Source organism: Staurois parvus, unplaced genomic scaffold (assembly GCF_062004578.1).
Source record: "Staurois parvus isolate SC_StPar_1 unplaced genomic scaffold, SC_StPar_1.0 ptg000075l, whole genome shotgun sequence".
NCBI lineage: Eukaryota > Metazoa > Chordata > Amphibia > Anura > Ranidae > Staurois > Staurois parvus.
In genome coordinates, this window is record NW_028317871.1 from 1258549 (window position 1) to 1283247 (window position 24699).

A 24699-nucleotide genomic window follows, 5' to 3' on the forward strand; every position below is an offset into this window, starting at 1 on the left:
CCAGGCCCCAAATCGGCCATGGGCCCCCGTACCGCCTGGTCACGCTGCTGCTGAGCCCACAGTGTGACCTGGGTCCCTGTACGGCCTCCCATTGCTTCCACTCTGCCATGTGCCACTTTGAAATCTCCTCACACTCCTGCGGTTGTCCATTTTGTCATAGGTTGCTGGCAGATTACAGGCCTTCCATAGGTGCCACCAGGCCCCAAATCGGCCATGGGCCCCCGTACCGCCTGGTCACGCTGCTGCTGAGCCCACAGTGTGACCTGGGTCCCTGTACGGCCTCCCATTGCTTCCACTCTGCCATGTGCCACTTTGAGGTCTCCTCACACTGCTGGTGTGTTCAATTTTTTGACATTGGGTGCTGGCAGATTACGGGCCTCCCATTGCTGCTGCCAGGCACGTAATCTGCCATGGGCCCCCGTACCGACTCCTCATGCTGTGACGTTGCAACAAGGTGGAATTCAACACTACATATGTTAGACCGCCTTTACGAACAGCGAAAGGCCATCACAGATTTCCTGATGTTAAAAGCGGATAAAGGTACTCCCTGTGTAACTTAGATGTCAGCCATTGTCAGCTCATGCGTGACACCTGCGCTTGCTCAGGCCCTTTGAGGAGGCCACGCTATTCGTGAGTCGGCAGGACTATGGGATGAACGAGGTCAAATCGGCCATGGGCCCCCGTACCGCCTGTTCACGCTGATGCTGGTCCCACAGTGTGACCTGGGTCCCTGTACCGCCTCCCATTGCTCCCACTCTGCCATGTGCCACTTTGAGGTCTCCTCACACTCCTGCGGTTTTCCATTTTGTCATAGGTTGCTGGCAGGTTACAGGCCTCCCATAGGTGCTGCCAGGCCCCAAATCTGCCATGGGCCCCCGTACCGCCTGGTCACGCTGCTGCTGAGCCCACAGTGTGACCTGGGTCCCTGTACGGCCTCCCATTGCTTCCACTCTGCCATGTGCCACTTTGAAATCTCCTCACACTCCTGCGGTTGTCCATTTTGTCATAGGTTGCTGGCAGGTTACAGGCCTCCCATAGGTGCTGCCAGGCCCCAAATCTGCCATGGCCCCCGTACCGCCTGGTCACGCTGCTGCTGGGCCCACAGTGTGACCTGGGTCCCTGTACCGCCTCCCATTGCTCCCACTCTGCCATGTGCCACTTTCAGGTCTCCTCACACTCCTGCTGGTTTCCATTTTGTCATAGGTTGCTGTATGGCCTCCCATTGCTGCTGCCTCCACCGCCACACTGTGGCTCCAAACACTGGTTTTGGCCCCGTGACTGGCCAAATGAGTGAAGTGTGCGGTGATTCTAAGATCGACGGCACTCATCTGCATGTCATACTGAGTGACAGTATTATTTCTCTTCCCCAGCAGACTCCAAGGGCATTTAAATTAAAGGTACAGTGTTCTGCACTAATATTAAGTCTCTCTGAAGCCTAGAAACACCCTTTTTTAAGTTAAATTCACAGCGAGTTTATTCGACTCGAATCGAATATTGTCCACGAATTCGCCGAATCAGTCGAATCGAATTTTTCATTTCTTCGCTCATCTCTAATGTTTACGTAATGTGCGCTTGGTGCGGCCAACGTATAACAATTTGCATGGACAATGTAGGACATAAATCACATATTCAGAAGAACAGGTGATAAACTGACTAATCGCAAATTGATTCCCCTTATTATCCTCAAAGCTAGATCGTTCATGATATATGGACTGGCAGGTTAAACATCCCTTTTACGGCACTGGAAAATACCTACTCCATTATCAAAAAAGGAACATATATCTGAAGTACCTATTTTTCTTCTGTGATGCTAATTTGCTAGGGGCTAAAACATTTTTTAGTGTGCGTGCACGTTTAAAAGTGACTGTAGGATTTGATGATAATAATGACCCTAATTTAAGGTCCAGTTTAAGAATATACCAGTGTTTGCGAATAATGCCTAAGATGGCCTTATACTTATTATCGAACCCAGTTTTAAATCTAACTGAATTGGGATTATTAAGAGATTTGATACTTTTGGGTGATTCATGCAAAATGCGTTGTCATGGTAACCGGGATTTATTTTGGCCACTCCCACTGCAGCTGAGGGTTTTATGGTGGCTTTCGACTGGGCTATTGGACCGTAGATATACTCCTTACCATTCGCTGCCCTTTTTCCATCCTTCCATCTATCGAATACACCATCCAGAACTCTCCACAGCCATGTCATCATCTCAATAAGCCACAGCCATTACTCCTTTTCAGCACTTGTGCCAATTTTTCATTTAGTGCCATATTATTACATGGGATTCCTGGAATATGGTTATTATAGTTTTAGTGATTTATTAAAGCACTGGAATCGGGCATATTGACTGTTGGTTGTGTATGTCATTATATCATCACTCTGGCTTTCATCACAAGTGCTCTGTTTTTCTTGGTTTTATCGATATCACATTGCACTCCTAATGGTTTTGTCTTGCATTACCCTTTGTGGTTTGTGGGATTTAGCGCCTAGTGGTTTGTCTATTTTGCTTTTGGTGGAAAAAGGGCAACTCCACACTGGGATGCTGTGACTAAGGGCAATGGTGATAGAAGCTTCTTTAGGAGGATAGGCCAATGGTTCAGGAGGCACTGATGTGGTCTGGCCTGCAGGAGGCATGCGCTGCGGTCAGTTCTGATGATTTAAATGTACTGCAAATGTGTTTAACAGCAGTGGCTATGGGAACTAGACCGCAACATGTGTTAACTGAATGCAATGTTCACAACTGTGTGCAGGTAAAGTGACATGTATAAGGAGTACATCAGTGTTCTCTTGCTTAACTGGTGTATGGGACCCTCTCACCCAATCGGTGACTTCCAGCAGGTCCTGGCTGTCTCTCTCGTGGGGTGGGGTCCCCTACAGGTTCTCCGGCCTCACATGCAGTGTTCCGTCCGGTCACTGTACTGGCTGTCACGCTGAACAAGGTGGAAAGGTCAGTGGTCAGCGGCTCCTCTTGCTTATCCTCTCTCCGACTCTGTAGCCTGGTCATTTTCTGCAGGACATGCTTGCTTCCTACTACTACACTGAATCTCATTTTAAATTAACCTGTTGTTGTAGTATTTTTGGAGGTGAATGGAATGCCTAGCTTCAATGTAAACTATGGCAATTGTGAGGTGAGCACACAGCAATGCAGCAGTGTACTGACTATAAAAGACATCTGTTCAGCAACAAGTGAATGCTACAAACCCTGAACGTATCACTGCCACTGACCATCAACGAAATTGCACTGAATCTGCACCTTAACTTTGCTGATATGTGGTGGCTGCATTAGTTTTAATTTTACCGGCTAAAAACATTTTCAGTAATTACAGAAAGTTACTACTGTTCTTGCCAGAAATGTTATGTCCTTGTCATTTCCTGTGAGCTGGACAAATGGTAAAACAATCTTATCTGTCTTTTCTAAACTACTAATGCCATCATCCCCAATGTCATAGATGTGAACAAAGACAGACATGTTAACCCCTTCGTGACCATCTATGTGCTTTGAATGTATTGGATGGTTTTACATACACTTCCAGCTGCTACAGCAGCATGCATGTAAATGTCACAAGCCAACTGCCATTTGTTAGATGGAAGCAGCTACCCGATCATTTCCATGGACCCCACACCATGTTTTCTGGGCTCCAATATCCCACCTGCGATTAGCGGGGAGGGAGACTTAAAAAAAAAATTGAGTCCCCCTTGACATGTACAGTATATACAGTACATATGTGAATGCGCGCATCAGGTGTGCCTATATAAAAGTAAAATGGAAAATTACTTGTAAAGTTGCACTGCACATGTTATATATCACCAGGCACGCTAGAGTGAATGCAATATTTCTATTGTTCAAAACCTGTAAGAGCAAATCCGTCTACTTATATTTGCTTCTCATGGTTGAAAATAAAGTTCTCCCAATATACATCTCAATGACTTTACAATACAAAAATGGTGAATCAGCACCCCAATCAAAACCACTGATGAAGACCCATTCAGACCTACAGATCTTACTGCATATCTTCAATGCCCTTGGACGATTAGCCATCTAATGAATGAAGAGACAAAGAGCTATACAGACCAGCAGTTACCACAGAAATACACAATTATCGTTGGGCTAAACAGGATCTACCATGTATAAGGTAATTATTTAACTGAATATTGTAAATAAAATATGGTAATTTATTATTATACAGTATTTATATAGTACCAATAATTTGCTCAGCGCTGTACATTATAATGGGAGACAGTACATGAGACAGTACAGTAACAATACAGTACAATAGACGAGGGGTTCGAGGGCCCTGCTCCTTGGAGCTTACAATCTAGGAGGGAGGGGAGAGTGGTACAGGAGGAAATAGCTGTGGGGGATGGAGTGGTGGGAAGAGCGGAGGAGATCAGCAATTAGGTGAGGGCTGGGTAGGCTTCTCTGAAGAGATGGGTTTTCAGGGTGTGCCTAAAGGTGAGGAGGGTAGGTGACAGTCTGATGGATTGGGGTAGTGAGTTCCAGAGGATGGGGGAAGCCCTGGAGAAGTCCTGGAGACAGTCATGGGAGGAGGAGACCAGGGAACTGGAGAGTAGGAGGTCTTGTGAGGAGCGGAGAGTGCGTTTTGGGTGGTCGATGGATATCAGGTTGGTGATGTAGTTTTGGGCAGTGTTATGAACAGCTTTGTATGTCAATGTTTATATTTAAAATTTTATGCTTTGTGCAATCAGAAGCCAGTGGAGGGATTGGCAGAGGGGGGAGGCGGATATGGAGCGGTTGGTGAGGGGGATGAGTCTGGCCGCAGAATTCAGGATAGACTGAAGCGGGGATTGTCTGTGTTGGGGTAAGCCGGCGAGGAGGGAGTTGCAGTAGTCAAGTCGTGATATGATAAGGGACTGAATGAGTTGCTTTGTGGTTTCTGGAGTTAGAAACGTGCGTATTTTGGAGATGTTGCGGAGGTGGAGTCTACATGAATTTGTCAGCAATTGGATATGGGGCTGGAAAGACAGATTGGAGTCTAGAATGACATCTAGTACTTTGGCTTGCGGGGTGGGGCTGATGGTGGCATTGTTGGTCGTGATGGAGAGGTCGGGGGGGTGCGGACTGGGGGGAAAACTAGGAGCTCGGTTTTAGCAAGGTTTAGTTTGAGGATTTATGGTACTATATACTACTCTTTTTTTTTAACAAATCCAGTGATCATGCTCATTGACCACAGGTTCTCACAAAATATCCTAGGTGGTCCTGCTTGTCTACTTCAGAGTGATATACTCATAAAGGTATTTGTAATGTAAGGAAACTTTTAAGATCTGTATTAGGATAACTTTATTTTCATCTTTATTTTCAACTCTGAGAAGCTAATTATGTATTTACTAAAGTTATTGTTATAGATTAGCTCTTTTTATCCTCCTGAGATAGTTAAACTGTGAAATGCTTGGAGATGGACGACTACACTCTTCAGCAAGCAATTTGATGACTGGAATATTGTAAAGGGCTCATTCAGGCCTAATAATAAATTAGAACATGTAATTAGAGGATTAGTCATGTACTGTAGAGAAAGTCTGTTGAAATATAAATGTTGCTATTAAAAATTGTATTGTAAGAAAGGACTTTTAGAATATTAATTTGGATTGTTTTAAATAATAATTATTAAAAACGGATATTTGTTTTACCATTATGTTAAAATTAATGACTGGCATCTCAAACGGTCTTCTATGTGGTTACACAACCCATGTACTATAGAAATGTTACCATACAGCAGCCCCAAACATTGCTAAATTTGATATGTAAATATAACATTTAAAACACATACTCTTTATTTAATGAACAAGTCCATAGTTAGTTTATTCTTGTTACTTTGCATAATAGAAACCTTTTACAAGTATGTCAGGCATACAGTACAGTACAATAGACTCTTCTTTTTTTTCAGGTCCCTGGAGATTTGAGTCAAACATCAGAAGATCAGAGTTTGTCAGACTTTGAAATGTAAGTTTTCAGTGAATGACTATGAAACCATCATAACCTTACTGTATTTGTGACTACATCGAGATTTAGGTAATAATACGAAGAATATCTAACTGTATTTATAGTTAATTCACAATACAAATATAGTGTTGCCAATTACAACCATGAAATTGTGTTAGTCTATCTACAAATGAAAAGTATTACTACTGAAGAATTGAACTTCAAATCCAAAATTCTGGCTACCCATAACAATGAAAGTCCAATATTTTTTCAGCCTTATGTTAACCACTAGGGGACCGCCCACAGTACATATACTGCTGCAAGGTGGCCCCTGTGCGCAGGATCACGTTTATAAATGTCATCCTGATTTCGGGGTAGGGGGTGCGCGACTGCCCTACCCACGGCACTGATTGTGGCTGCCGATGATTACCCGCCGGAGCCCGGCGATTGCTGGCAAACACTGACAGGGAGGAAGGCTGCTTTGTTTTCAATGGAGCTCTCCTCCCTGTCAGTTTTCAGCACATTGTTCCAGATTGCTGAGTTCAGCTTTCCGGATAAGTGTGTAACAGTGAAGTACACACACCACCCGCCCCCTAGTTAAACACTCCCCTTACACAGTTAACACTTTGATTGCCTTCTAATGTTAACCCCTTCCTCCCCAGTGCCATTAGTACAGTGTCAGTGCTTTTTTTTTTTTGCACTGATCACTGTATTGGTGTCAGTGACCCCAAGTCAGTTCCAGTTCCAGTGTCAGAATATCCGCCGCAGTCCCTCCATAAGTCGCTGATCGCCGCCATAAGTCACTGATCGCCGCTGCTATTAGTATTTTTAAAAAAATCCAGTATCTATACCGCCATTTGTAAACGCTATAACTTTCACGTCAACCAATTAATTTAAACGTATTGTGATTTTTTTTTTTAACAAAGACATGTCAGAGAATACATTTTGGCCTAAATTTATGCCGAAATTTGATTTTTACTTTTTTTGCTGGACATGTTTTATACCAAAAAGTCGAAAATATTGTTTTTTTTTTCTCAAAATTGTCAGCCATTTTTTTTTGTAGCACAAAAATAAAAAACGCACGGGCAATCAAATACCACCAAAAGAAAGCTCAATTCATGGGGAAAAGGAATGTAAATTTAATTTGGTTGCAGCATTGCATGACCACGCAATTGTCAGTTAAAGTAACGTAGTGCCATAACACAAACTGCTTATGTAACCGCTTCCTGACTGCCCTATAGCAGAAATACTGCTACAGGGCGGCACGGGTGCGCAAAATCGCATATATATACGTGATTCGCTCTCCTGTGGTTTTCATGCCCCTCCCAGATAGCGTCAGATTGCCCGTCAGTACACCAGTAATCACATTTAACCCCTTGATTGCCAGGAACACGCTTATACACAATAAACCTCCATTATTGGTATAGTGTCTGCAAGGATCAATATCTTTGATCAGATCAGCACTATACCAGCATTCACATTAGTATAGCATCCCCAAAAATGCAGCGTTAGTGGGATCAGCCCCGGTACCTGCCAGCACCTGCATTTAGCCCCTATGCTTACCCCCCCTTCTACCCCAGCAAGTGCAGTGTCAGTAGGTCACTGTCACTTGATACATTGCACACAAAACTGCAGTGTTGTCAGAATCAGGCCTGATCTCTGTTAGCACTTGCCGGTAAATTTTGATCTCATATGCAGCAGAGTGCCAGTACTAGTGCCACACTACCTTTTGGTGAACTGGCGAGCACCAGTAGCCTAGTACATCCTGGTCTTTCACATACCAGCACTGTAGTATCACTTGGTGATGGGGTGAGTCCCATAAGTGTAGTACAAGCTGGTGCGGTGGTGAGCAACAAGTATTGTCCCGCAACCGCCAAGAATTTGCACACAGGCCCATAGAGCCCCTAGTATCCTTCCGGATGTGCTTGCAAATCCCGATTGGCAGCCCACAAATTCAGCAGCACCCGTACTTACCCACATCCACTGCCCAGCCCAGAATTAAGGTGGAAACAGCAAATTTAACTACCCCCCTTGATTTTTTGGAGCTGTTTTTCATGGAAGATCTGTATGCATTGATTGTTGATCAAAGCAATTTATATGCATAACCATTTATTACCGCCAACCCAAATTCCATCCTTGCCAGACCATTGGCATGGAAACTCTTTACGGTTTCTGAATTTACATTTTTTTTGGACCTTACCCTCAACATGGGCATTACTAAAAATAATGAATTGCGGTTATATTGGTCCACAGACCCGATGCTGCCATGGCCAGGAATAGATATGAGAGTATAATGTGTTTTATGCATTGCAACAACAATACACTCTGTCATCCTCGAAGTGATCCTGAATTTGACCGGTCCACAAAATTCAGCCCCTCGTAAATCACCTTAACCAAAAATTTGCAGATGTCTATACTCCCCAGCAAAAAATCTGCGATGATGAGTCCCTCATTAATTTTTCCGGCTGCCTTGCATTCAAACAATTCCTCCCCAGCAAGTGTGCCAGATATGGGGTCAAGATCTAGACAACCTGTGAGAGGGCAACAGGCTATACATATACGTTTCAGATTTACGAGAGAAAAGATAGTCATGTGGAGCTCCCCGGATGCCCAGACTACATCGAGAACAGTGCCAAGATAGTTTTGGACTTGGGACAAGGTCAGTCATAAACTCCACATACTTTGCAGAGGTCATCTTTACACCTTCAGGCTCTCTAAAGGGGCTGACCCGCTCTGTTCCCATGATTCCGGCCCAAAACATGACTCCACCACCCCCTTGCTGACGTCGAAACCTTATTGGAACAGGGTGGCCGTCCACCAACCATCCACTACTCTATCCATCTGGACCATCCAGGGTTGCACGGCACTCATCAGAGAACAGGACTGTTTGAAAATTAGTCTTCATGTATTTTTCTGCCCAATGCAGCCATTTCTGCTTGTGAGCATTGGTTAGTGGTGGGCGAATAGAAGGTTTATGCACAGTTGCAAGACTCTGGAGGACTCTACACCTTGATGTCCGTGGGACTCCAGAGGCACCAGCACCTTCAAATATCTGTTTGCTGCTATGTAATGGTATTTTAGCAGCTGCTCTCTTGATCCGATGCATGGATCTGGCAGAAATCTTCCTCAATGTGCCTTTATCTTCACCAACCCGTCTGTGCTCTGAATCAGCCACAAATCTCTTAATAGTGCGATGATCATGCTTAAGTTTTCGTGAAATATCTAATATTTTCATACCTCATCCAAGGCATTGAACTATTTCACTCTTTTCGGCAGCAGAGAGGTCCTTTTTCTTCCCCATATTGCTTGAAAATGGTGCTCTGCTTAATAATGTGGAACACCCTCCTTTAGTAGTTTTTCCTTAAATTTGGGCTCACCGGCCAATCTAATTAAAATATTTAATCTTTGTGACACTTAAATAGAATTTGCATAATAATTTGGAACGCGGTGTATTTACTGAGAGACATGTTGAATCAATAGAGGGATTTATTTTTTTTACCACAAGTTTTTGGAAAATGACAATACTGCTCTCTGCCTCCCCCTAGAGTGCAGTACCCGGCTCTGTGAGTGAAGGTAAAGTACTGTACTGCAACTTTTTATAGGGCTGTGTGTGTGTATGTACATGTGTTTGTGTGTGTATGTACATGTGTGTGTGTGTGTTTGTACATGTGTGTGTGTACATGTGTCTGTGTCTGTGTGTATACGTTTGTGTGTATGTACATGTGTGTACATGTTTCTGTGTGTGTGTGTGTGTGTGTGTGAGTGTGTACATGTGTCTGTATGTGTGTGTCTAAGCATATATGTATGGCTGGTTTGGTCAGGTTCAGGATGATGTGGTTATTATGGGTGTTAGAGGATGGGGCATTTGAGGAACTGCTGGGTTGGATAGAAGGTAGCATATGCTTGGTAGAGTTATGGTTTGGTGAGCGAGAGATTATGGTTGTATGCGGTGCATGGTCTAAGTATGATGTAGTGCTTAGGGGGACATTGGAGGCCCTGATGTAATATGGGGGGACTTTGGGGACCCTGATATAATGTGGGGAGACTTTGGGGACCCTGATATAATGTGGGGGGACTCTGGGGACCCTGATGTTATGTGGGGGGACTCTGAGGACTCTGATGTAATGTGGGGGGACTCTGGGGACCCTGATGTAATGTGGGTAACATTTAACAGTGTCATTTCATGAGATAATTTACGAGGGCATGTTTAGGGGCAGAATTAGGGGTGGGGCAGGGTAGGGGATGGGTGGGGCAACTGGTGGCGAGCAACTCTTAAGGCCTGGCTAGTAGCTCAGGACTTGAAATTGTAAGCCCTGTGTTAATATATTTAAAAAATTTAGGGAGGTTTTTTTTTTCTTTTTTTTTAATGCTTTCCTTGCTATGTGTCCGCTATATGCCCATGATAACCCCTCGTCTTTATATTGTTTAACCACTTGACCTCCAGAAAATTTACGTCCTTTTTCTCACACAAATAGAGCTTTCTTTCGGTGGTATTTGATCACCTGTGCGCTTTTTATTTTTCACGCTGTAAACAAAAAAAAGGCCCAAAATTTTGAAGAAAAACAATATTTTTTACTTTCAGCTATAAAAAATATATAGTAAACTCAAAGTTGGTTATAAATTTAGGCCAAAATGTATTCTGCTACATGTTTTTGGTAAAAAAAATCCCAATAAGTGTATATTGATTGCTTTGTGTGAAAGTTATAGCGTCTACAAACTATGGTATAGATACTGCAATTTACGCCATTTTTTTGCTATACAGCGCTGCGCTAGTTTAATGGACAATTGCGCGGTCATGCAATACGGTAAATAAATGAAATTTACATCCTTTTTTTTCCCACAAATTGAGCTTTCTTTCGGTGGTATTTGATTGCCTGTGCGGTTTTTATTTTTTGCGCTATAAAAAAAAAGGCTGACAATTTTGAGGAAAGAAAACAATATTTTGGACTTTTTGCTATAAAACATGTCCAGTAAAAAAAATTTAAAAATCAAATTTAGTCATAAATTTCTGCCAAAATGCATTCTGCGACATGTCTTTGCTAAAAAAAAAAAACAATATGTGTAAATTAATTGGTTACGTTAAAGTTATAGCGTTTACAAATGGCCGGAAAGATACTGGGATTTTTAGTTTTTTTTTTATACTAATAATGGCGGCGATCAGCGACTTATGACGGCAATCAGGGACTTATGGCGGCGATCAGCGACTTATGGCGGGACTGCGGCGGACATTCTGACACTGGGGGGGTACTGACTTGGGGTCACTGACATCCCCAGTGACACCAATACAGTGATCAGTGCAAAGAAAAAACACTGACACTGTACTAATGGCACTGGGGAGGAAGGGGTTAAGTTTATTTTGCAGGGAAGGGTTATCTGTGTGAGGGGAGTGTTTTACTAGGGGGCGGGGGGGTGTACTGCAGGGGACACGGCTGATCGGGAGAGTGAAACTCTTCTGTCTCGATCAGCTTGTCCTCGAGCTGTCAGGGAAGTGACAGAAAGCACAGCTACTGCAGCTGTGCTGTGATCGGTGGGACAGGTAGGGCGGCGGCGCCCCCTACCTGTTTACAAAACACATGTTTTAAAACGTGGTTTTGCCTGCCCGTGCCGCCCTGCCGCCGTATTTCTACAGTGGCAGGGCGGCAAGTGGTTAAAGGCCTTTTTTTCTCTCTTTTATGTGCCCTTTTACACTAAAGGTTAACCTTAGCTCTTATATATATATGTATATATATATATATATATATATATTTGCTACCCACTGGAATGTACTGGCTAATGCCATTTTTTAATATGTCCTTAAACCACACCTATTTTTCCTTAGTGTTCATTGTTTCTAGAATTTAATCACATTTAATATCTTGTAGCAGGGAGTGCAGTTTGGAAAAGTTGTCTGTTCTTACTGTTTACTGTTCTTACTTTACCATCATGCCTCCTTTTTTATGATTTTCATTGAATGTAATTACACTGTGATCACGGTTTCCTAAGTTGTCCCTTATTTACACATCTGCAATGAGATCTGTTATTATTAATTAGTAGATCTAGTAGTACATTATTTCTAGTTGAAACATCCGTCAATTGATATATGAAGTTATCCTGCAAGACATTTAAGAAATGACAAGCATTAAATGACTGAGCAGTTCCAGCCTAGTCAGTACTGGAATAACTAAAGTCCCCCATTATAATACCATTGCCCTGCCTCGCTGCTATTCCTAATTGTGACAAGAGATCCGACTCCTCCTCCTTCAGGTTAGGGGGCTTGAAGCATACAGCCACTATTAATTTCCCATTGTCTTTTCCCCTTGAAGCTTCAGATACAAGGATTCCACTTCCTCCCTTGCCCCGTTAGCAATCCCTTGTATTCACTAGCAAATCATACTTGACATACAGGCACATCCCTCCCCCTTGTACCTTCCCTGTCCCTCCAACACAAGGAGTACCCTGGATAGTCACAAGCCAGTTGTGTGAGCTGTCAAACCAAGTTTCTGATATTTCCACTAGTCTTCCAGAAACTAGATAATGAAATACCTGAAAAAAAGCTAGAAGACTGAATTCTTACATGATATTGGTGGCAAGAATTGATATTGCACCATATTGAAATCAGTCAATGGTGGTATTTGACTATGTTGACTATACTTGGATTTTGTAGAAGCGTTTGACACAGTTCCCCACACACAGCTAATGTGTAAAGTAAAGTCTACAGGCTTGGAAAAATCCATATGTAAATGGGCAGAAAACTGGCTCAAAGATCGTATTCAGAGAGTAGTGGTTAATGATTCATACTCTTAATGGTCTGGGCTCATCAGTGGTGTACTCCAGGGTTCATTGTTGGGACCCTTACTTTTTAATATATTTATAAACGATATTGGGCACTATATCCCGGGTACCCTGGGACGAGTGGGGGCCGTGGGAAAGGGAACTTGGAAACCAGAGATCAGCTGGAGGGCAGCTCTGCAGGGAAGCTGTGACTGGATGCCGAGGAGTGAGGGGGCAAGGCTCGAGTGTGTAGCTGGCCAAAATGCACTGCTGGGAGGCGAGGAAGCCGGCCGGCGTCTGACAAGTGGAGGGAGAGAAGCTGAGCCGCCTGCTGCCCAGCTAGCATAGAGCTGGGAGAGAGAGCTGCAGAGAGGAGAGAGACGGAGTGGTTGGGGGGAGAGAGGGCAGAGGAGATTGCAGCCCTCTGGGCAGCAGACTCCTTCACAGCAATTTACAGTGGCCCAGCCCCCCTCCACCATAAATCCCAATGTTTCCATAGCCCTCTGCACCACAAGCCCCAGCATTCCAAACTCTCAGTGCTCCATTCCCCCCCTGCACCACAACTCCCAGCGTTCCCTTACCACCCCCAGCACTACAACTCCCAGCGTCACCATGTGGAGCCCCCCTGAGGAGGAAAAGAAGAAAGGCTGATCTACTGTATGGACTGATGAAGAGAGCCTGATGCCATCTCACAGGAAGAGAAATGCAAAGGGGTGAGTGAGACTGGCTGTGACTTTATGCATAAATCTTGTATTGAGCTGGTGGGGAAGCAGAACGTGAGAAAAATAGGGGGGACTCCCAGAAGAATAGAAAGAGAAAGACTGAGAATGAAAGAAAGAGACTGAGAAGAAGATTGGGGAAGGAAAGGGCTAAAAGAAAAGGTGAATAGACAGGGCTGGGACTTGCATGTTAATGGCTGTCTTTCTTTAACGACGAGTTTTAAGAGGAAAAAAAAAGAAAAAAAAAGGTAAAAGTCACAGAAGAAATGAAAAATAAAAGTGCAAAGGGGAGTGGGCTTAAAGGGACCCAAACTGGCACGATCAAAAAATATACGTCTCAGGGAAACGTGACCCCAGAAAGGCCTCAGAGTAGAAATGAAAAAGGAGAAATAGTCCCTAGTCCGCAAAATAGTTCCAGACAGTCACTGGATCTGGACATTAGTAATCAGCAAATATCAGAAAATATAGAGCTTGAAAAAGATTTACAAATACCAAACAAAAAAGAGATGGCAGAAATGTTCAAAGAACTAGAGAGAACAATAAAGCAAGAAATGGTAAATATTCTGAATGATCTGGGCAGCTGTTGGTAAAAGTGGAAGAAACGGAGCAGAAAGTTAAAAATCAGACCCAGATTATATCTGAATTAGAAAAGAAGATAATTAATATGGGGAAAACTCAGGAAAAATTGCTGTATAAGGCGGAAATACAAGAGAACAGAGAAAGGAGGAGAAATATCAGGATACGAGGGGTTCCAGAAAGCCCAAAAGGAGAAACACTGTATAAGGTGACTTGCAAAATATTAAACTCTATAATGGAAAATTCTGATATGGAAAGGACTAAAATGGAAGGAATTTTTAGAAAAGGGAAACCCCATCTTGCGAAGGAAAGGCCGAGAGATATATTGGTGAAATTGTATGATCTTCAGGAAAAAGAAAAAATCTGGAGGAAAATTAAGGGAAAACCGGTAATCAAGTTTGGAGAAATAGATATTCAGATATATGCGGATTTATCACCAGAGACTTTGTGGAGGAGGAGAGCTCTGAGACCTTTGCTAAAACAGATGAAAAAACAGAATGTTCAATATAGATGGGGGACACCAGAGTGTTTAATAGGATGGAAGAACGGAGTTACAGCTTATTTAAGGTTCCCAGAGGATATGAGAACCTTCTGTGATAGACTGAAATTGCAAAGAATGGAAATTATCGGTTGGGAAGAAGAACTGGGGGAAATCAGACCTGAAAGACAAGAGGACTGGCAGCTTGTGTGGGAGAAAGGTTGGGGGGGGAGGGGGAGAGAGTGTTTTTTTTTTTCTCTCTCTCTCGCCTTCCTCTTCTCCCCTTACCCGCCCGGCCTATCTCCTTTTTTTCTCTTTTTTGAGATGTCTTTTGCAGAAAGTGGGGGCTAATGGGGGATTTGGATAGAGGGGAAGCCGCCTTTGGGAGGAGTGAAGCCCTAAGGATTAAATCAAAGGTGGACTTATTTTCACAAATGATTGATAGGCAAATTAAAGGCCTAAAAAGGGGGGGAGGGAGGAGGGGGGGTGGATGGAGAGGGGAGGGAAAGGGGTTGAGGGGATTATTGGGAGGTGGGACACAGTTAGAAAGAAGAGGGGGGTGGGAGGGGCTTTAGGGACAACACTCTGCATGATAGAAGGGAAAAAAAAAAAGTAGGGATACAAGACGTATGGAAGATTTACGATTTATAACATATAACGTAAAGGGATTGAGCTGTCCTGGGCAGAGATTTAAACTATTCAAGGAGCTACAGTATAGAGAGGCTTCGGTGGTATTCTTGCAGGAGACACACCTTGAGATTAAGACAAATATACAGTTGTACTCTAGAAATTATCCAACATGGTTTTATGCGGATTCCCCAATCAAGAGAGCTAAGGGAGTAGCAATAGGGTTTGCAAAAAACATAAGGCTGGAGATAGAAGAGAGAGAGGTAGATCCTGAGGGGAGATTTTTGTTTTTGAAGGGTAGACTACAAGAGCAGGAATGTACAATTGCGAATATCTATTGCCCAAATAAAAGACCAGAAGTTTTTCTGAAGGGAGTCTTGAGAAAACTGATGGCCTTTAAGAAGTGGCAGGGGATTTGAATTTTTGTATGGACCCACAGATGGATACGACCTCTTCTGTGCAGCGAGAGTGAGGTAGAGCTCTGAGAATCCTGAAGGGGGTGATACATGAGTGTCAACTGGTGGATATTTGGAGAGTGATTCATGGAAAAGAGAGAGACTATACCTTCTTCTCTAAAGCACACGAGATGTATTCCAGATTGGACTCTATATTGGTAGATCATCAACTTATAGAAATGGTAGATAAAGTAAATATAGAGGCGATGTCTCTTTCAGATCATGCCCCTGTTACACTGAAAGTGAGGTGGGGAGGACGATCGACAGGTGGGATAGGATGGAAGTTGAATGAGGCTCTTGATCAGAAAATTAGAGAAGAGATCGAAAGATTTTTTCAGGAGAATGAGACAGGGGAGGTGTCGGTGGCTACAGTGTGGGAGTCCCATAAGGCCTATATAAGAGGTATATTGATTGCATCCGGTTCAAAAAAGAAAAGGGAAAGAAGAGAGAAACTTACTGGGCTGTTAAAAGAAATATTTGATCTGGAGCAGATACATAAAAATAAAAGAACAGAAGAGATAAGACAGAAGGTAATAAAAAAGAAAGAAGAACTAGAGCTACTGATGGAGGAGGAGAAGAGAAGAGTTTTTAACAAAGTTGCAAGTGAGAGGTATAGATGGGGAGACAGACCAGGAAAATATTTAATGAGAGCCTTGAGGGAAAAGAAAAACAGGAACTATATAGAAAAAATAAAAAACCCCAAGGGGGAAATGGTTTATTCTACTAAAGAGATTGTTAAGGTGTTTAAAGAATACTATAGTAAGCTGTATAATATTGCCTCCCAAGATCCAATAAATATAAGTGGAAATGAGAGAAGAGAAAAAAGAAGGGAATATTTAAAAAATGCAGGACTACCGAAGCTAAATGAGGATCAACTGAATTCCCTTGATTTGGAAATTACGCAGGAGGAAATAATAAGAGCATTAAAAAGTACCATGACGGGGAAAAGCCCAGGCCCAGATGGTTATACAGTGAGGTACTATAAAAAATACAGTGACTTGTTACTACCTAAATTGAAGAAATATATGAATGCCCTGGGAGGAGAGATGGAGATGAGATGAGAATCTTTGCATGCCCATGTGGTGCTGATACAAAAGGAAGGGAAGGATGTTTCTCAGTGCTCTAGCTATAGACCGATATCACTTTTGAACATAGACACTAAGCTATACGCAAAGGTTCTAGCAAATAGGCTAAAAGACTTAATGCCAGAATGGATCCAGGGGGATCAGGTAGGATTTGTTCCAGTGAGGGAGGGTAGAGATAATGGGTTGAGAACTCTGTTGCTTATCCAGAAAGCTAGGAAGGAGAAAACCCGGTAGTAGTGCTTTCGATCGATGCTGAAAAGGCATTTGATAGAGTAGATTGGAGCTTTATGATAGATACTCTGGAGAGTCTAGGAATGGGAGCAAGAATGAGAGAGTGGATAGGAAAGTTGTATAGAGAGCCCTCAGCAGTTATCATGGTTAATGGAGAGAGGTCGGAACCTATTGGGATGTCAAATGGAACTAGACAGGGATGTCCACTGTCCCCACTATTGTATGTATTGTCGTTGGAGCCTTTATTGGCAACAATTAGGAAGAATATAGATATAAAAGGAGTTCAGATAGGAGGAGTTGAACATAAAGTGGCTGCCTTTGCGGATGACCTGTTGTTCTATGTGGGAAATCCTAGGATAACACTCCAAAATTTAATGAAGAGCTTAAAGGATTATGGGGAGTTATCAAATTTGAAAATCAATCCAACAAAAACTGAGATCCTAAATGTAAATCTTCCAAAGAGTGAAAAAGAAAAAATACAAAAAGAATTCCCTTTTATATGGAAAAACAGAGAGGTAAAGTATTTTGGGGTTAAACTTTCTGCTTCATATACGAACTTGTATAAATTAAACTATATCCCACTCTTAAATGAGATCAAAGAGGAATTAAGGAGATTGGGAGGAGGCAATCCGTCTTGGATAGGGCGTATAAACCTGATAAAAATGATAATTGTACCAAAAATCCTATATAAATTCCAGATGATTCCAGTCAAAATCCCGGAGGTTTTTTTTAAAGTAATAAAAAGGATGTTAACAAGATACATATGGAAAAATAAAAAACCTAGAATATCATATGAATTGTTGAGTAGAAATAAGGAGAAGGGAGGTTTGGGAGTGCCAGACATTAAGAGGTATTATAGAGCAGTAGTTCTAGCGAGAATTTATGACTGGACACATAACTCAGAGGGGAAAAGGTGGGTTAAGATTGAGAATGAATTAAGTGGAGGTACCTTGAGTAAAATTATATGGGCATCAGCACAATATAGAGGTCTAAAAGATACCACGAGTGTTGTTACATTAAATGTTTTAAAGGTTTGGGATAAACTGCATAAACTTATGAAATGGGATTTTAACTCACAATTAATATCACTGAGGAACACGGATTATTTCCCTCCAGGTAGGGAGGAGAGCACAGGAAAATGGTTTAAAAAAGAGGATATCCAATTGAGAGATATTATGGAAGGACAGGAATTGAGAACACTTAAGGATCTGAAAAAAGATAAAAGGGAACTTTTCATTAAAATAGATGAGTGGAGATATCACCAATTAAAACACTTTGTTAGAAACCTTCCGAAACCGTTGAGACTGAGAAAGGATTGGAATCTGTTTGAGAGGTTGTTGGAATCACGTGGAGATGGGAAACGGGGCACGGCAAAAGTTTATAAGATTCTCACTGAGTTAGACACACGCACAAAGCCAATGTATATAGCAAAATGGGAAAGAGATTTGGAAATAGAGTTAGATGAAGACAAACAAAGGAAAATATATAGACTAATACACGAGAATATAAGTATGAGAGAGGTGGAGGTAAATTATAAGTGTTTAACAAGATGGCACATTACATCGAACGTTGAGGGTAAGATGAGTGGGGAAAATACACTAGAGTGCTGGAGGGGATGTGGAAAGATAGGTACGTTATATCATATATGGTGGAAGTGCCCAAAGATCCAAGGTTTCTGGGAGATAATGGTTCAATTAATTGAGACAATCTCTGGGATAAAGATGGGACTGGACCCAGAGGTGTGTCTACTGCATAGTACAGAGCTATCAGTAAATAAATACAAGGACTCTGGTATATGGTACTATCTGAATGCGGCGAAGGGTCTGATACCTAGGTATTGGCATAGACCAGAGGTGCCGAAGGTAGAGGATTGGGTGGAGAGAACGAATCAGATATGTAGGATGGAGAAATTGTATTATATGCAAGAAGACAAGATGGGGCTATTCTCTAAGAAGTGGAGAAAATGGGAAGAATTTATGGTGAAATATATGAAGTAGCAGTGTGAGAGAGATGGAAGTATTTATTTATATACAGTAGTCTATATTCTATCTAGGAAAAGAGGTAACAGAATAATGCAGAGTGGGTGGGTTTATAAGGGGGTAGGGTGGATTTTTGAGGTGGGAGGGGGTATTAGATTGGGGTGGGGAGGTAATGGGAATAAAGATAGTAAGAAATGTAATTAATGATTTGGAAATGGTTTTTGTATGAGAATATTGATGAAATATGTATTATATACGGAAAATAAATAAATATTTAAATTAAAAAAAAAATAGATAAAGTTGATCCAGGGAATATCCGATTGCCTCTCTGGGGATCAGGAAGGAATTTTTTTGCCAGAAGGAGCAAATTGGATCATGCTTTGCTGGATTTTTTTTGCTTTCCTTTGGATCAACTGTGGGTATAGGATTATAACTTTTTTTTTTTCTATGGTTGAACTGGATGGACTTTTGTCTTTTTTTCAGAGTTTTGGATTGAATGTTTGGACTTGATCAACAGAGTGTTTGCTTAGAACCATTTCACAAGGTCTCTTATTGTTTTTACGTGGCCTTTTTACGTGGCCATTTGTTTGGTCGGCATATTTTAGCAACGACTGCTTAAATTACTATTGTTCAGGGGACTCCTATGTCTTGGGAAAAACACTTGTGATTTTGAATGTCTCATTGGATGTATACTGTATTTTATATAGCTTATGGATTTTTATGTATCAAAACCATGACATAGCAGGCATGATGACATCTCCAGCCTTCTCCATTCCCCTGAAGATGCTTATTGGTAGCAAAACATGTTAGACATGTTAGCTGGCAATGTCATCACGCCTGGCCGTGTCTGGATGGTGTGGTGTTCTCTGCTTGTGTACTCTGTCGCTATGGCTATGTAAGTGCCTGTACATTGTGAATTTAAATAATAACAAAAACCTGTGTGGCGGTTCTTCTCGGAGGATGAATATGCCGCATGGACTGCACTATTAACCCTATTTGTGTTTGGCTGGAATTCTGGATGATTGCAGCAGTCCTGACAGATGACTCTTAAAGACACACACACCATTGAGTGCATATTAATCTCTGGTAACTCAGGAGATCAACAGCTTTCGGTAAGAGGCTGAGTGAGTCCCGGTGGAGGAGTTTGTTCTTGGAACATGTTGGAATGAATCCGCATGGACTTTGCACTTTCTTGCACTATGAACTTTGTATTAGTCTATTATTTATTGGTTACTTTGATGTAGCTACTTTGGCAACCATTTGGATATTTATTTACCCACCTATGGCTGTGCATCTGCTGGCACTTGTAGTTGCCCCTCTTATACTTTCCATCCCCCCAGCCCAGTATACATGCAGTCCAGCCATGCACAGCTTTTCTTTCAGCCCCTTGGAATCTATTGTTCAGCCACCTCTTCACGGACTCCATGGACAGACAGATACTGAGCTACATGCTTATTTATGAGTTTAGTTTGCATTTAAGAACTTCCTTTGGCCAATATTAAAAAGAAATGTGCAGTGTTTTGGAACTGACACTCTTGTTAGCTAAGAGTTTGATTTTCCTCAATCTATATTGTGAGTGTGTGTGTGTGTGTGTGGGGGCAGCATCTGATTGCTGCAGCTTCAACATATTAAAAAAAAACCCTAACGGCTCTAGAGCCCATCCTTGGAGTATTACATCTGCTCATGCCAAACCCACACAACACAAATATTAAGGGGAAGGCGCATCCAAAAAAGAAGTAATTGCAAAAACCCTTCACAATAAAGGATAAAGCACCTGCATGGCTAATGAACAGAATATATTTATTGTAGGACATAAACAATGAACAGTTCAGTGCATAAACCCATCCATCCCCTCCCCAAACCACCGGAGCCCCCCCCAATTGAGACCCCAGTACTCCACCCCACCCTTCTCAGGTCACCCCAAACTCCCAAAGAGAGACCCCTCCCTCCCCCCTACAATCCCTCCCTACCCTCCCAAAAGTGGAGGGATCCGGGTGACATGGGCCAGCCCTCCACACCTCTCCCTGTCCTCCTTTACTGTGCTGATGGAAACTCCCTATTCCCTGTTGTATTGTGTGCTAAAGACCAGGATGATCACCAGTAGAGATGAGCGAATTATTCAAAAATTCGATTCGGCTGATTCGCCGAATTTGAGGAAGAAATTCGATTCGATGCAAATTTATTCGCTACAAATTTAACTTATAAAAAGGGTTTCTAGGCTTCAGAGAGCCTTTAAATTAGTGCAGAACACTGTACCTTTAATTTAAATGCCCTTGGAGATGAGGAAGGAGAAGGAGAAGGAGAAGGATGAGAAGAAGGAGAAGGATGAGAAGAAGGAGAAGGAGAAGGATGAGAAGAAGGAGAAGGATGAGAAGAAGGAGAAGGAGAAGGATGAGAAGAAGGAGAAGGATGAGAAGAAGGAGAAGGAGAAGGATGAGAAGAAGGAGAAGGAGAAGGATGAGAAGAAGGAGAAGGATGAGAAGAAGGAGAAGGATGAGAAGAAGAAGGAGGATGAGAAGAAGAAGAAGGATGAGAAGAAGAAGAAGGATGAGAAGAAGAAGAAGGATGAGAAGAAGAAGAAGGATGAGAAGAAGGAGAAGGATGAGAAGAAGAAGAAGGATGAGAAGAAGAAGAAGGATGAGAAGAAGGAGAAGGATGAGAAGAAGAAGAAGGATGAGAAGAAGGAGAATTCCAAGCCGGCAAATAGTGTATCTGCAGAGCTCCGCTATTTCTTAGCGGAGCTCTGCAGATACACTTAGTGGAGCTCTGCAGATACACTTTTTGCCGGCTTGGAATTCTTCTTATTTTCATCCTACTTCTTCTTCTTCTTCTTCTTCATCCTCATCCTCTTCTTCTGAGGATCAGGATGAGGATGAAGAAGAAGAAGAAGAAGAAGAAGTAGGATGAAAATAAGAAGAATTCCAAACCGGCAAAAAGTGTATATGCAGAGCTCCGCTAAGTGTATCTGCAGAGCTCCTCTATTTCTGACAGTTCTCTGACATTCACATTTACAGCGGTTGAAACATTGTATCTATTTGTTTCCATAAATGGAAACAAATAGATACAATGTTTCAACCGCTGAGCTCTGCAGATACACTTAGTGGAGCTCTGCAGATACACTTAGCGGAGCTCTGCAGATACACTTTTTGCCGGCTTGGAATTCTTCTTATTTTCATCCTACTTCTTCTTCTTCTTCTTCTTCTTCTTCTTCTTCTTCTTCATCCTCATCCTCAGAAGAAGAGGATGAGGATGAAGAAGAAGAAGTAGGATGAAAATAAGAAGAATTCCAAGCCGGCAAAAAGTGTATCTGCAGAGCTCCTCTATTCTGCAGATACACTTAGAGGAGCTCTGCAGATACACTTTTTGCCAGCTTGGAATTCTTCTTATTTTCATCCTACTTCTTCTTCTTCTTCTTCTTCATCCTCATCCTCATCCTCTTCTTCTTCTTCTGAGGATGAGGATGAGGATGAAGAAGAAGAAGTAGGATGAAAATAAGAAGAATTCCAAGCCGGCAAAAAGTGTATCTGCAGAGCTCCTCTATTCTGCAGATACACTTAGAGGAGCTCTGCAGATACAGTTTTTGCCGGCTTGGAATTCTTCTTATTTTCATCCTACTTCTTCTTCATCCTCATCCTCAGAAGAAGAAGAAGAGGATGAGGATGAGGATGAAGAAGAAGAAGAAGTAGGATGAAAATAAGAAGAATTCCAAGCTGGCAAAAACTGTATCTGCAGAGCTCCTCTATTTCTGACAGTTCTATGTCAGAGAACTGTCAGAAATAGAGGAGCTCTGCAGATACACTTTTTGCCGGCTTGGAATTCTTCTTATTTTCATCCTACTTCTTCTTCTTCTTCTTCATCCTCATCCTCTTCTTCTTCTTCTGAGGATGAGGATGAGGATGAAGAAGAAGAAGAAGTAGGATGAAAATAAGAAGAATTCCAAACCGGCAAAAAGTGTATCTGCAGAGCTCCTCTAAGTGTATCTGCAGAATAGAGGAGCTCTGGCTTGGAATTCTTCTTATTTTCATCCTACTTCTTCTTCATCCTCATCCTCAGAAGAAGAAGAAGAGGATGAGGATGAAGAAGAAGAAGAAGAAGTAGGATGAAAAGAAGAATGAAAAGAAGAAGAAGAATGAAAAGAAGAAGAAGAATGAAAAGAAGAATGAGAAGAATGAAAAGATTCTTCTTCTTCTTTTCATTCTTCTTTTCATTCTTCTTCTTCTTTTCATTCTTCTTCTTCTTCTTTTCATTCTTCTTTTCATTCTTCTCATTCTTCTTTTCATTCTTCTCATTCTTCTTCTCATTCTTCTTCTCATTCTTCTTTTCATTCTTCTTCTCATTCTTATTTTCATTCTTCTTCTTCTTTTCATTCTTCTTTTCATTCTTCTCATTCTTCTTTTCATTCTTCTTCTCATTCTTCTTTTCATTCTTTTTCTTTTCATTCTTCTTTTCATTCATTCTTCTTCTTCTTTTCATTCTTCTTCTTCTTCTTTTCATTCTTCTTCTTCTTCTTTTCATTCTTCTTTTCATTCTTCTCATTCTTCTTTTCATTCTTCTCATTCTTCTTCTCATTCTTCTTCTCATTCTTCTTTTCATTCTTCTTCTCATTCTTCTTTTCATTCTTCTTCTTCTTTTCATTCTTCTTTTCATTCTTCTCATTCTTCTTTTCATTCTTCTTTTCATTCTTCTTCTTCTTTTCATTCTTCTTTTCATTCTTCTTTTCATGAAGAAGAAAAGAAGAATGAGAAGAATGAAAAGAAGAATGAAAAGAAGAATGAGAAGAAGAATGAGAAGAAGAATGAAAAGAAGAATGAGAAGAATGAAAAGAAGAAGAAGAAGAATGAAAAGAAGAAGAAGAAGAATGAAAAGAAGAAGAAGAAGAAGAATGAAAAGAAGAATGAAAAGAAGAAGAAGAATGAAAAGAAGAAGAATGAAAAGAAGAATGAAAAGAAGAATGAGAAGAATGAAAAGATTCTTCTTTTCATGCTTCTTTTCATTCTTCTTCTTCTTTTCATTCTTCTTCTTCTTCTTTTCATTCTTCTTTTCATTCTTCTCATTCTTCTTTTCATTCTTCTCATTCTTCTTTTCATTCTTCTTCTTCTTTTCATTCTTCTTTTCATTCTTCTCATTCTTCTTTTCATTCTCCTTCTCATTCTTCTTTTCATTCTTCTTCTTCTTTTCATTCTTCTTTTCATTCTTCTTCTCATTCTTCTTTTCATGAAGAAGAAAAGAAGAATGAGAAGAATGAAAAGAAAATAGAATGAAAAGAAGAATGAGAAGAAGAACGAAAAGAAGAATGAAAAGAAGAATGAGAAGAATGAAAAGAAGAATGAAAAGAAGAAGAATGAAAAGAAGAAGAAGAATGAAAAGAAGAATGAAAAGAAGAATGAAAAGAAGAATGGAAAGAAGAAGAATGAAAAGAAGAAGAATGAAAAGAAGAATGAAAAGAAGAAGAAGAAGAATGAAAAGAAGAATGAAAAGAAGAAGAAGAAGAATGAAAAGAAGAATGAAAAGAAGAAGAAAAATGAAAAGAAGAATGAGAAGAATGAAAAGAAGAAGAAGAATGAAAAGAAGAAGAAGAATGAAAAGAAGAATGAAAAGAAGAATGAGAAGAATGAAAAGAAGAAGAATGAAAAGAAGAATGAAAAGAAGAAGAAGAAGAATGAAAAGAAGAAGAAGAAGAATGAAAAGAAGAATGAAAAGAAGAAGAAGAATGAAAAGAAGAATGAAAAGAAGAATGAAAAGATTCTTCTTCTTTTCATTCTTCTTTTCATTCTTCTTCTTCTTCTTTTCATTCTTCTTTTCATTCTTCTCATTCTTCTTTTCATTCTTCTCATTCTTCTTCTCATTCTTCTTTTCA

At 41.2% G+C, this 24699-nt stretch overlaps 1 protein-coding gene across 2 annotated transcripts in view; it reads left to right on the plus strand.

Moving 5' to 3' along the window:
• Window positions 1-24699, plus strand: part of SNX29 (sorting nexin 29) — a 1801773-nt gene that overhangs the window by 1236695 nt on the left and 540379 nt on the right. For both annotated transcript variants that reach the window (XM_089669411.1, XM_089669412.1), the window contains exon 17: window positions 5908-5963. In XM_089669411.1, coding sequence (XP_089525537.1) covers window positions 5908-5963 — 56 coding nt within the window. The remainder of the gene's footprint in view (window positions 1-5907; window positions 5964-24699) is intronic.